Genomic DNA, 12,500 nt, shown 5'->3' with positions numbered 1-12,500 from the left:
CACGTGACTACCAGGGTTGGCAGGGATACTCAGTATGTTACTGTCTCATTTAATATTAGACGGATTTAGAAAAGTCAATCAGTGTCTACATTAATTAACCACTAGTTCTGTTTAGCAGAATTGTACGGAGCCCCCCTGGGGTCACATGGTAGAAAAAAATATTTGATGTGTGAATCTGTTCCCTCGGTTTAGTAATCCGTTAGGGTTAGGGTTAGGGTTAGGGTTAAGGTTAGGGTTAGAATCCTTGCAATCTTTCTGGCTCGTAGGGCCTAACCCTAACCCTAACGAATTACTAAACCGAGGGAACGAATTAATTACTAAACCGAGGGAACAGATTCACACATCAAATATTTTGTTCTACCATGTGACCCCAGGGGGGCTCCGTACAATTGCATTTTTGACAATTTTGGTGCACGGTGCAAAATGTCTATGGCTGGTACATAACAGGAATATCTGATTCATGGATCTACTATGGTCGTGTAGCGTAGTCATTATGAAGACCATGAATTGACTCTGGAAACATACATTATTGTGTCATTGGCAACATTGATATGGTAGAAGGGTGTGTGTAGGGCTGGGAGGGTGTCAGTGGTCTACTGCTCTGCTCAGTTCCTTGTAAACAGTTTTCCAGAACTTTCCATAGAATGTCTTCTCAATGGCTCAAGTACATACACACATAACAAAGAATAACGTGACAGAAATAGAATAGGAGACCAGCTCCTTAGAAATCTGTCATACAAAACAATAGTACATCGATTTGGCTTTGCCGTGTGTCACGGTCTGTCCACATCCTGGTTCAGCTCTCAGCTGTCCAGACACGACGGTTCCTCTTCATGAAGCGTTTTAGGAGGACAACCGTCAATATCGCAGTCAGTGTCTGTGTGGAGGGAGGAGGGGGGCGGATGGGGGGATGAGGGGGAGGAGGGAGCAGGGGGACACTGCTGGCTGGTGTGGTTGTTGTTGGACAGGTCGGCCTCCTCGCTCTCCTCCTGAGACAGCGCGTGGAAGCGCTCCACCACACAGTGGGCGGTCAGGCGGGCCTCGGGGTCGTGGTCCCAGCACTCTGTGATGGTGGCGCACAGCAGGTTCATCCCCTGCAGAGGGAAGGAGGTAAGTAAGTAAAGCCTGGTAAACACATAAAGATAATCTGGCCGATTTTGGGCCGATTTTCCCCCTTCCGACCAAAGACAGCAAACGCCATGGAATGTAGCCAATCAAGAAGCGAGCTGACTTCTTCTTTTCGTTCTTCGGCACTTTATTTGCCCTGTCGCACATGGCTGCCTCGTACAGGTCAGTCAGGGTACTACGTTAGATCACGTTTGATCACGCGAGATTTCTGGCTTGGGGAACGAGACTGTAGACTGTCGTAACGATAATCTTTATGTATGCGGGGTGCTGAAATGGGAATATCGGCGCACACCACACACAATACGATCAAGGCTGTTCAATCCAAGATTTTTTATCTTCATGTGTGGGGTCTGTCTCAGATAAAAAATCTGTTAAGATTTTGAAAATCCTTATGTGTGTACCCCGCTTTAGTAATAAAGTAATGTTTATTTATAAAGCACATTTTACAACGACAAAAACAGCCACCCAAAGTGCTTAACAGAAAACACTAGTAAAAGAGAAACAACAGATAAAAATACATTAAAAACAAGGTGCAATACGAAATACAGGTGCAGAAATAAAAGTACAGAGAGTGCAGTGTCGGGAGGCGGGCTCACCTCAGGTCAAAGGCCAGGGTGAAAAGGTTTGTCTTAGCAAATTTTTTAGAAACATTGGATTGACTCATAAAATCATAGAATGGATGTTTACAAGGATGTATTTTAATTTAAATAATGTTTCTAGGGGTGCTTAGTGGCTCAGCACACTAATGTGCGAACCACAAAACCTCCTGGTTTGATTCCGACCCTCAACATATCTTGTATGTCTTCCCTCCTCTCTCACCCATCCTTCCTGCCAGTCTCTACTGTCTCTATCCTCCTCTCTCTCTCTCTCACCCATCCTTCCTGTCAGTCTCTACTGTCTCTATCCTCCTCTCTCTCTCTCTCACCCATCCTTCCTGTCAGTCTCTACTGTCTCTATCCTCCTCTCTCTCTCTCTCACCCATCCTTCCTGTCAGTCTCTACTGTCTCTATCCTCCTCTCTCTCACCCATCCTTCCTGTCAGTCTCTACTGTCTCTATCCTCCTCTCTCTCTCACCCATCCTTCCTGTCAATCTCTACTGTCTCTATCCTCCTCTCTCTCTCACCCATCCTTCCTGTCAATCTCTACTGTCTCTATCCTCTCTCTCTCTTTCACCCATCCTTCCTGTCAATCTCTACTGTCTCTATCCTCCTCTCTCTCTCTCACCCATCCTTCCTGTCAGTCTCTACTGTCTCTATCCTCCTCTCTCTCTCTTTCACCCATCCTTCCTGTCAGTCTCTACTGTCTCTATCCTCCTCTCTCTCTCACCCATCCTTCCTGTCAGTCTCTACTGTCCCTATCCTCTCTCTCTCTCTCTCTCTCTCACCCATCCTTCCTGTCAATCTCTACTGTCTCTATCCTCCTCTCTCTCACCCATCCTTCCTGTCAATCTCTACTGTCTCTATCCTCCTCTCTCTCTCTCACCCATCCTTCCTGTCAGTCTCTACTGTCTCTATCCTCCCCTCTCTCTCTTTCACCCATCCTTCCTGTCAGTCTCTACTGTCCCTATCCTCTCTCTCTCTCTCTCACCCATCCTTCCTGTCAATCTCTACTGTCTCTATCCTCCTCTCTCTCACCCATCCTTCCTGTCAATCTCTACTGTCTCTATCCTCCTCTCTCTCTCTCACCCATCCTTCCTGTCAGTCTCTACTGTCTCTATCCTCCTCTCTCTCTCTTTCACCCATCCTTCCTGTCAGTCTCTACTGTCTCTATCCTCCTCTCTCTCTCACCCATCCTTCCTGTCAGTCTCTACTGTCCCTATCCTCTCTCTCTCTCTCTCACCCATCCTTCCTGTCAATCTCTACTGTCTCTATCCTCCTCTCTCTCACCCATCCTTCCTGTCAATCTCTACTGTCTCTATCCTCCTCTCTCTCTCTCTCACTCATCCTTCCTGTCAGTCTCTACTGTCTCTATCCCCCTCTCTCTCACCCATCCTTCCTGTCAGTCTCTACTGTCTCTATCCTCCTCTCTCTCACCCATCCTTCCTGTCAATCTCTACTGTCTCTATCCTCCTCTCTCTCTCTCACTCATCCTTCCTGTCAGTCTCTACTGTCTCTATCCCCCTCTCTCTCACCCATCCTTCCTGCCAGTCTCTACTGTCTCTATCCTCCTCTCTCTCTCTCTCACCCATCCTTCCTGTCAGTCTCTACTGTCTCTATCCTCCTCTCTCTCTCTCTCACCCATCCTTCCTGTCAGTCTCTACTGTCTCTATCCTCCTCTCTCTCTCACCCATCCTTCCTGTCAGTCTCTACTGTCCCTATCCTCTCTCTCTCTCTCTCACCCATCCTTCCTGTCAATCTCTACTGTCTCTATCCTCCTCTCTCTCACCCATCCTTCCTGTCAATCTCTACTGTCTCTATCCTCCTCTCTCTCTCTCACTCATCCTTCCTGTCAGTCTCTACTGTCTCTATCCCCCTCTCTCTCACCCATCCTTCCTGTCAGTCTCTACTGTCTCTATCCTCCTCTCTCTCTCACCCATCCTTCCTGTCAGTCTCTACTGTCTCTATCCTCTCTCTCTCTCTCTCTCTCTCTCTCTCTCTCTCTCTCTCTCTCTCTCTCTCACCCATCCTTCCTGTCAGTCTCTACTGTCTCTATCCTCCTCTCTCTCTCTCTCACCCATCCTTCCTGTCAGTCTCTACTGTCTCTATCCTCCTCTCTCTCTCTCACCCATCCTTCCTGTCAGTCTCCTTTGGACTATATCAGTAGACTAACCTTGTTTCTATTGGACTATATCAGTAGATTATTCTTGTTTTTCCCCGTTTGGACTTTACCACTGAGGATTATCCTCCAGACGAGGGCGGGGCTCAGGTGAACTCCAGGCAACCAATGAACACGCTGTCTGTGGCTGACCATACTTCCTGTCTGGTGTGATGTCTAGCTGGGGGGGGTGTTACGACCGGTCCAGGCGAGGGCCAGGCTGCTACAGTACAGGAGGTACAGGACCCCGGCCGCTAAGACAAACAGACTGAAGAACAGCTTCTACCACAGGGCCGTCAAGGCCCTGAACACAGAAAAGGCCTAAGTTCTGGGCCCAGGACAGTCCGGACGGATTGTATGGCAGCTAGTGCTGAGGCACAAACATGTACATTTCAAGCCTGCAAACTGTGACACGTGAAAAAATACTTTTGTGCAATATGACAACCCTAGTTGACTATCTGTGCAGTATAGTACAGTGGATTGTGTACATAGCCTTTATTGATGTAAACCAGCTCCTTACCTTCTTGTGATTTTATGCTTTTTCTAAAATGTGTTTTTTTTTCCCTTTCCTAACACCAGGGGAGCCACCCCTCCTAAAATGTCGTTGTTTGGTACCTGTACTGTAGCAATGACAAATAAAGTCCATTCCATTCCATTCCATTCCAACAAGACACTCTTGATGGTCCCCCCATCAAAGCTGGTAACAAGGGGAGATCTCAGGGCCTTCGCAGTGGAACCACCTCCCACCAAGACCCAGCCCCCACCCCCCACCTCCCACCAAGACCCCCCCCACCTCCCACCTCCCACCAAGACCCCCCCCCCACCTCCCACCTCCCACCAAGACCCCCCCCCACCTCCCACCTCCCACCAAGACCCCCCCCCACCTCCCACCTCCCACCAAGACCCCCCCCCACCTCCCACCTCCCACCAAGACCCCCCCCCACCTCCCACCTCCCACCAAGACCCCCCCCCCACCTCCCACCTCCCACCAAGACCCCCCCCCACCTCCCACCTCCCACCAAGACCCCCCCCACCTCCCACCTCCCACCAAGACCCCCCCCACCTCCCACCTCCCACCAAGACCCCCCCCCCACCTCCCACCTCCCACCAAGACCCCCCCCACCTCCCACCTCCCACCAAGACCCCCCCCACCTCCCACCTCCCACCAAGACCCCCCCCACCTCCCACCTCCCACCAAGACCCCCCCCACCTCCCACCTCCCACCAAGACCCCCCCCACCTCCCACCTCCCACCAAGACCCCCCCCCACCTCCCACCTCCCACCAAGACCCCCCCCCACCTCCCACCTCCCACCAAGACCCCCCCCACCTCCCACCTCCCACCAAGACCCCCCCCACCTCCCACCTCCCACCAAGACCCCCCCGATCTAGACACTTTCAAGACTCACTCGCTTAAAACGCACTACTGCCGTGAACTAGGCCACTGAGATGTTCCTGATGTGTTCTAGAATGAATGTCTGTCTCTAAATGTGTGCGCTTATGAATGTTTAGACGTCCTCCGTGTTTATTTTGTTTGTTTATGTTGTTGTCCTCACCCGTCTGTTGTTACCATATCCCATCGTGTTTTCTCTCTGTGTTTAGAGTCCGCGCCCAGGGGCGCCCGAAACCGGTGTAGTTTGGTGCGTGTTTAAATACATTTACTATGACTACAGTCACAGGCGGACTCAGGGGGGGGGGGGCACGGGGGGGCGACCGCCCCTCCTGGTGCCCCCACGGTTGAAAAACGTCTCTCTTAAGTGCCCTTTTGAGTGGCAAAAATGCCCTTTTGTGTGGCGAAAATGAGAGGACGTGCCCTACTGGTGCCCCTCCAATGGTCTAAACCTGACCGTGTGCCCCCCCACAGTTGAAAAACGTCACACCAAAGTGCCCTTTTGAGTGGCAAAATTAGAGAACGTGCCCTATTGGCTGCCCTTCCAATGGTCTAAACTTGACCATGTGCACTGATGGGGTCCCATGTTGTGCAGTAGGTAGGTGCCCCTTTTTTCTTTTCGCCCCCCCCTGCCCTTCAAACAGCCTGAGTCCGCCACTGACTATGACTACAGTACATTGTGGAGGTGGAGGTGATGAAGCAGACCTGATGTTGAGTCCAGGTGGCGGGGATCTCCGGGCGTCCCCTGTCCCTTAGGACCAGGTCCCGCATGCTGTCCACACACGGCTGGTCACACACCTTCGACCCGAACGGAGGCTCGTAGCTCTTCATCTCTGGGGAAACAGGAGGTAGAGGAGGGTGAAAAACATGGTGCTGCTTACTTGTATGACATCATAAAAGACTTGAGTGATTATTAGATAGGGAATGCTTTGTGCAGGAGCCACTAAGTGGGTGTGGTATTGGGATGTCCCACTAGGGGGCACTCTGATCGTGTGTACTCTCAACCCAGTACCCCCACAGACTGGCTGTGTCTCACAATAACCCGTCTGTTCTAGTTATGTCCAGTTTAAAACATCTATATGTCTGTAAAATATATCTACTATAGTTCACCCTGCTGTTATGTTGCGGGTCAAATTTACCCATTCGTTAAATTTCATATTTAACACTTATTTATGTTTTCTCATCTCTGCACTAAAAATAAAGATAACATTTATGTTTTTTCTTGTAAACAGAAAAAAGTAAGTAATTACTCAGGTCCCTAGTCATAAACACATAATATGACCAACATAACATCAAACCTACCCTCTGCAGTACATAACATCAAACCCTCTCTCTCCTCCTCTGCAGTACATAACATCAACACCTACCCTCTGCACTTAGATTAGATTAGATTAGATTCACATTTATTGTCATTGACAGAGGACAAGTACAAACACAACAAAATGAGAGTGAAAAGCAACCAACCTAACCTCTAAATGGTACAAAGTTAAACATGATCACATTTTAAAGCAAGATTAGGATGTCATACTAAATTTGTAGAATTCACCGCATACTATTCTTCTTCTTCGGCGTATGGGTTGTTGTTTTCCTCTCCACTCCACCAGGCTCGGGGCCGAGGGGCTACCCTTTTACCACCCCGAGACCTGGTTGAGGGGCTCACCCGGGCTATATTTATGGACACCCCTCCAGAAGCCACGTCATCGTCTCGTCATCTAATACCGACAGACCATGCATCCCGTTGGGTGGGTGGTACACCGGGCAATCCAGGATAACATGGTCTGCGGTTTGGTCCTCTGCGCCACACTCGCACGACGCATTTGGGGCCAAGCCCCATCTGTGCATTGATGAGCGGAAACGCCCGACGCCGGTCCGGAGACGATTGAGCCTCATACTATTACTACTATTAGCATACTATTAGAGTCCCCCGAGTGGGAAAGTGGGGAATCCGGACCAGCATAATATACTCAAGTATACGCGCCAGAAAACAGATGCTGAATTCCACGGTAAATGGTCAATATTTTAGGGTTTCATATGGTTTCTTAGTATGAATGAGGTGTAATTTGGCCCTTACTGCATCCATCTGACTAAACAGTACGTAGTATGGTTAGTATGTAGCAGATACTTTTTCGTCAACTGTAGGCTGTATTTGGAGCTTTTGGACACAGCCGTACTGAAGGTGGAGCGACTGTCCGCTCTCCCTTTAATTCGGTTGTTAAGTCTGACGTCACGCGTGACGTTTAGCAATTTCCGGGTCCAAATAAAAACTTCCCCGCACCAGAGTACCAGTGTACTAAAGCACCAGAGTACCAGTGTACTAAAGCACCAGAGTACCAGTGTACTAAAGCACCAGAGTATTCATCAGATCTATTCATACAACAAGGGACACAGCACTTTCCCGTTTTTCCCATATTGTCAGCGTCTTTGAGCCTCGGAAAAGCGCTATACAAATATAACTAATTATTATTACTGCTGCATTTCGAAGAGAGCGCCTCAGCCAACGTTGGACCCGGAAACACGTCGTCACGACTTAACAACCGACTAGAACGAAAAACAAATCTGTGGAATGTTAACTTCTATGACATCACAGCGGTCTGTGGAATCTTACCTTCTATGACGTCACACCGGGACGCCATCTCCCAGAGGACCAGGGCCATGGAGTAGACGTCCATCTGCTTGAAGGCCTCCAGGTCCTCCAGGTTGACCCGAGACTCCAGCACCTCTGGCGCCATGTAGCGAGCTGTCCCCACCTGAGCAACACGGACCGGTCTCATCATTCATCCCTTTTGAATACACCCCCCGGGTCTGCTCTCTCCCCTTCTGACTGGCAGATGGTACCACCCCAGTAAACAAAGAGTCCAATTTAAGACGTCCTCAGGGAAGCCAGAATGTGGGTTCAGATGACGTCTTTAGGACGTTTACATTTTTACATTTTGGGCATTTAGCAGACGCCTTATTCCAAAGCGACTTACAATCGATACATTTGACTAAGCGAGTGAATCATCAATCCACCAGTCGTAGCAGGAAGTGTAATCCAGCTCAGGCCCGGGGCCATTGGCAGTCTCTGTGATAGAATGATTTATTTATTTTTTAATATATATATATATATAGACAATGGAGAACAGAGAAACAGTACAAGGGGGGGCAGTTGAAGTCATAGGGAACACAGTAAAGGGGAAAGCGGGAAAGCGGGTGTCTCAGGAGACGCAGTGCTGGTGTATCTGTCGTGTGTAGTACTGTCTGTTGTTGTCTGTGTTATACGGTGTTGTATGTACATGTATATATGTATACTGTACAGTGGTGTGAAAATTAATTTCCCCCTGGGGACAATAAATGTAATCTAATGTAATCTAATGTAATCTAATGTAATCTAATGTAATCGAATCGAATCGAATCGAATCGAATCGAATCGAATCGAATCGAATCGAATCGAATCGAATCGAATCTCACCTGTCCGCTGTTGGCGAAGTCGTCCACAGTCAGGGAGAGGTCCAGACGCAGCGCCAGGCCGAAGTCGCAGAGCGCACACTCCCGCCGGCTCTTCACTACGATGTTGCTGCTCTTCAGGTCGCGGTGGGCCACCGGCACCTTGGGCACGCTGCGGGGAGACACGTCGCTGTGCAGGTGGGCCAGCCCGCGGGCCACGGAGCCGGCCATGGCGCACATCTCGGCCCAGCTCAGCACATGGCCGGCCAGGAAGTCCTGCAGGTTCCCCAGGCCGTGATAGGCCATGACCAGCCAGTACTGCCTCTGGGCGGAGCCGAGCGGCCCGCGCTCCTCGGCCCACAGGAAGCGCACCACGTTGTCGTGTTCCAGGTTGGCGTCCGAGAAGATGGCGCGCTCGTTGTGCCAGGAGGCGTACTCCACGGCCGGGAAGATCTTCACAGCCACGCTCTCGTACTGGGCGGAACCGCTGCCGGCGGAACCTCCGCTGTGGTGGACCTGGGCCCGCCACACCTCGGCGAAGCGGCCTTTCCCCACCAGCGCCTCCAGCTGGATGGGCAGCAGCTCCACGCGGTGGCTGAGCCTGTTGAGGGTGCGGACGGGGGACAGGTCGGAGGTGGCGTCGCCCCCCCCCAGGGCCGCCAGCTTGCCGGGGCTGTCCTCCCCCAGGGACAGGGCCTCTCCGGGCAGGCCCTCGGGGAGGTCCAGGGCCTGGTAGTGGGTGCGTTTGGGCCCCCAGTCTTTGGGCTGCTTGCCGGGCTGCCTGGTGCGGTACAGGTAGAAGACCATGGTGGCGATGAGGGCGACCAGGCAGGGAGGCACGAGGCTGATGACCACCACCGGGATCACGTCTTTACTCTGCAGCTTAGAGAAGCCTGAGGACAGAGGTATGAACACATACCGTCACATTACAAGTCGCTACTACAATATTTTGTCAGAGATTAATATTTTATTTATTTACTTTACTTGTTGTTAGTACTTCCGAATGTTATGACATTTTGGCCTTGTGACGATTTTATAGATAGACTATTAAAATAGATTTTAAAAATTGCGTAATAAAGGGTAATAAAGATGATCTACTCTTGTATAGTTGTGTTGAAGGGACAGTTCCTCATTATTATTATTATGTTTTAACCTCATATTCATTACCTCCAGCACGCTAAGCACTCTCCGCAAGCTGAAATGTCTGTTTCTGAAAATCACTAGTTTAAATCACTAGTTTAAATCACTAGTTTAAATCATTAGTTTAAATCACTAGTTTAAATCACTAGTTTAAATCACTAGTTTACATCACTAGTTTAAATCATTAGTTTAAATCACTAGTTTAAATCACTAGTTTAAATCACTAGTTTAAATCACTAGTTTAAATCATTAGTTTAAATCACTAGTTTAAATCACTAGTTTAAATCACTAGTTTAAATCACTAGTTTAAATTACTAGTTTAAATCACTAGTTTAAATCATTAGTTTAAATCACTAGTTTAAATCACTAGTTTAAATCATTAGTTTAAATCACTAGTTTAAATCATTAGTTTAAATCACTAGTTTAAATCACTAGTTTAAATCACTAGTTTAAATCACTAGTTTAAATCACTAGTTTAAATAACTAGTTTAAATCACTAGTTTAAATCACTAGTTTAAATCACTAGTTTAAATCACTAGTTTAAATAACTAGTTTAAATAACTAGTTTAAATCACTAGTTTAAATCATTAGTTTAAATCAGGGGTCTTCAACCTTTTTCAACCCAAGGACCCCTTGGACGAGAGACAAACAGAACAGGGACCCCCACATGTAATATATATTTTTAAATGTCTCACATTTTAACGCCTATAATAACTTTTATATTTACTTCATTCACCTTTTCTTTCACCGTATTAACCTATTTATATACTGGGTTATTAGCCTATATGTGTTTATGATTGATAAAACGTTCATGCATAATTATGATTGGTTATTATTATTGTTGTTGTTGTTGTTGTTGTTGTTTGCTCTTCAGGTAGGTGAGGGAGGAGAATCCACTTTCACAAAGATAAGTTGTTGCAAAAGGCAAGAGGCTCATCGAGAACTGGGTGAGAGGCTGTGACTCGTACACCTTATTGTGTGTACTGTCTGTGGTTAGGTCGATCAGCTGATCTTCCTCAGCGGCTGTCAGGTTTAGGCGTCGGATGCATTGTCTTTGCATGGAAACCGTATCCATGTCTTGTGCTTTCTCCAAGACTCAGTCTCAGAAAAGTACTTCTCAAATTGACTTTCGAGTGCCTCCAAGTGATCAACAATTGCACATTTCACGTCAGGCGAGGGCACCGCGGAATCCGCGGAAATGCATTGAAATGCGCAGCCAGCTCCGCGCGGTAGCAGAATCTCGTGGATAGCTGTGCGTAATTCAAAGACGCGCGCCAATACTGATCCACGGGAAAGCCATCTGACCTCGGAATGGTAAAGGAGCGCGTTATAGCTGCGCATAGAGAAGCAAAGAGGCGGGTTTGTTATTATCAAACTAACTAAATTAGTAACGTTATGCTAGTTATTAATTAACGTTAATTTCGCAATGAAAACCGAACTGCAGTGTTTTAGCCAACACCTAGTTTGCTAGACAGGTGTGTTTTTAATTTTTTTCAGCTGACGTTATGTGAGATCATGGGCATCATTTATTTTGTAAATAGTTTGTCAAAAGTAGCTTATTATTGCCTATTAATGCTTGTACTTTACTCAATATCATTTTTGTTATATTTTTTAATTCTCACTGATTATTTTGGTGAAAAATTTCAATTATTATGACAAAAATTGGCGGACCCCCTGCAGTACCTCTGCGGACCCCCTAGGGGTCGCGGACCCCCGGTTGAAGACCACTGGTTTAAATCACTAGTTTAAATCACTAGTTTAAATCACTAATTTAAATCATTAGTTTAAATCACTAGTTTAAATCATTAGTTTAAATCACTAGTTTAAATCACTAGTTTAAATCATTAGTTTAAATCACTAGTTTAAATCACTAGTTTAAATCACTAATTTAAATCATTAGTTTAAATCACTAGTTTAAATAACTGGTTTAAATCACTAGTTTAAATCATTAGTTTAAATCACTAGTTTAAATCATTAGTTTAAATCACTAGTTTAAATAACTGGTTTAAATCACTAGTTTAAATCATTAGTTTAAATCACTAGTTTAAATCATTAGTTTAAATCACTAGTTTAAATAACTGGTTTAAATCACTAGTTTAAATCATTAGTTTAAATCACTAGTTTAAATCATTAGTTTAAATCACTAGTTTAAATCACTAGTTTAAATCACTAGTTTACTGTTGTACCACCGATGGGGGGTAATTACCTCAGGACCTTTCTCACACATGTAGATACTGGTATGGTGCTGGAGATTATGAATATGACGTTAAAAAGTGTAAATACTTATTTTACTCAATAAAACACAAATATATATTTTTATTCATATAATGGGATTTTCTGGGATTTAAAAAAAAAAAAATCTGTCTCTCACTGTTAAAATGAACCTACCATTAAAATTATAAACTGTTCATTTCTTTGTAATTTCTTTGTTTTCCCCACGGTATATAAAATGACCCTAACCCTAAAATGATTCCCACCAATCCAGATTCTTTGAGGTTACCAAGTTCATAACTTGGTTATTAGTGCGCCCACTAGCCCACTAATACATGTATTTACCATCTTGTTGTGTTGCCTTGTGACTTTGACTGTAACCATCAGAGCAACCACTAGAGGGAGACAGAGTTCTGTCCACCTAATACTTCTGTGTCAACTTCTGAGAAGTAACAA

The 12,500-nt window shown here is 46.6% G+C and overlaps 1 protein-coding gene across 1 annotated transcript in view; it reads right to left on the bottom strand.

Annotated features, from left to right (window-relative positions):
• The window catches only part of tgfbr2l (transforming growth factor beta receptor-like), a gene marked incomplete at both ends in the record, with an annotated part of 25,845 nt that overhangs the window by 808 nt on the left and 12,537 nt on the right, over positions 1–12,500 (bottom strand). The window contains 4 exon segments of the mRNA XM_080526279.1: positions 940–1,094; positions 5,976–6,103; positions 7,876–8,017; positions 8,718–9,586. Of these exon segments, the coding sequence (XP_080382405.1) occupies positions 940–1,094; positions 5,976–6,103; positions 7,876–8,017; positions 8,718–9,586 (1,294 nt within the window).

This window comes from Nansenia antarctica (genome assembly GCF_963989245.1).
Source record: "Nansenia antarctica genome assembly, chromosome: 3".
Classification (NCBI taxonomy): Eukaryota; Metazoa; Chordata; class Actinopteri; order Argentiniformes; family Microstomatidae; genus Nansenia; species Nansenia antarctica.
This window is presented reverse-complemented; position numbering and strand designations above follow the sequence as displayed.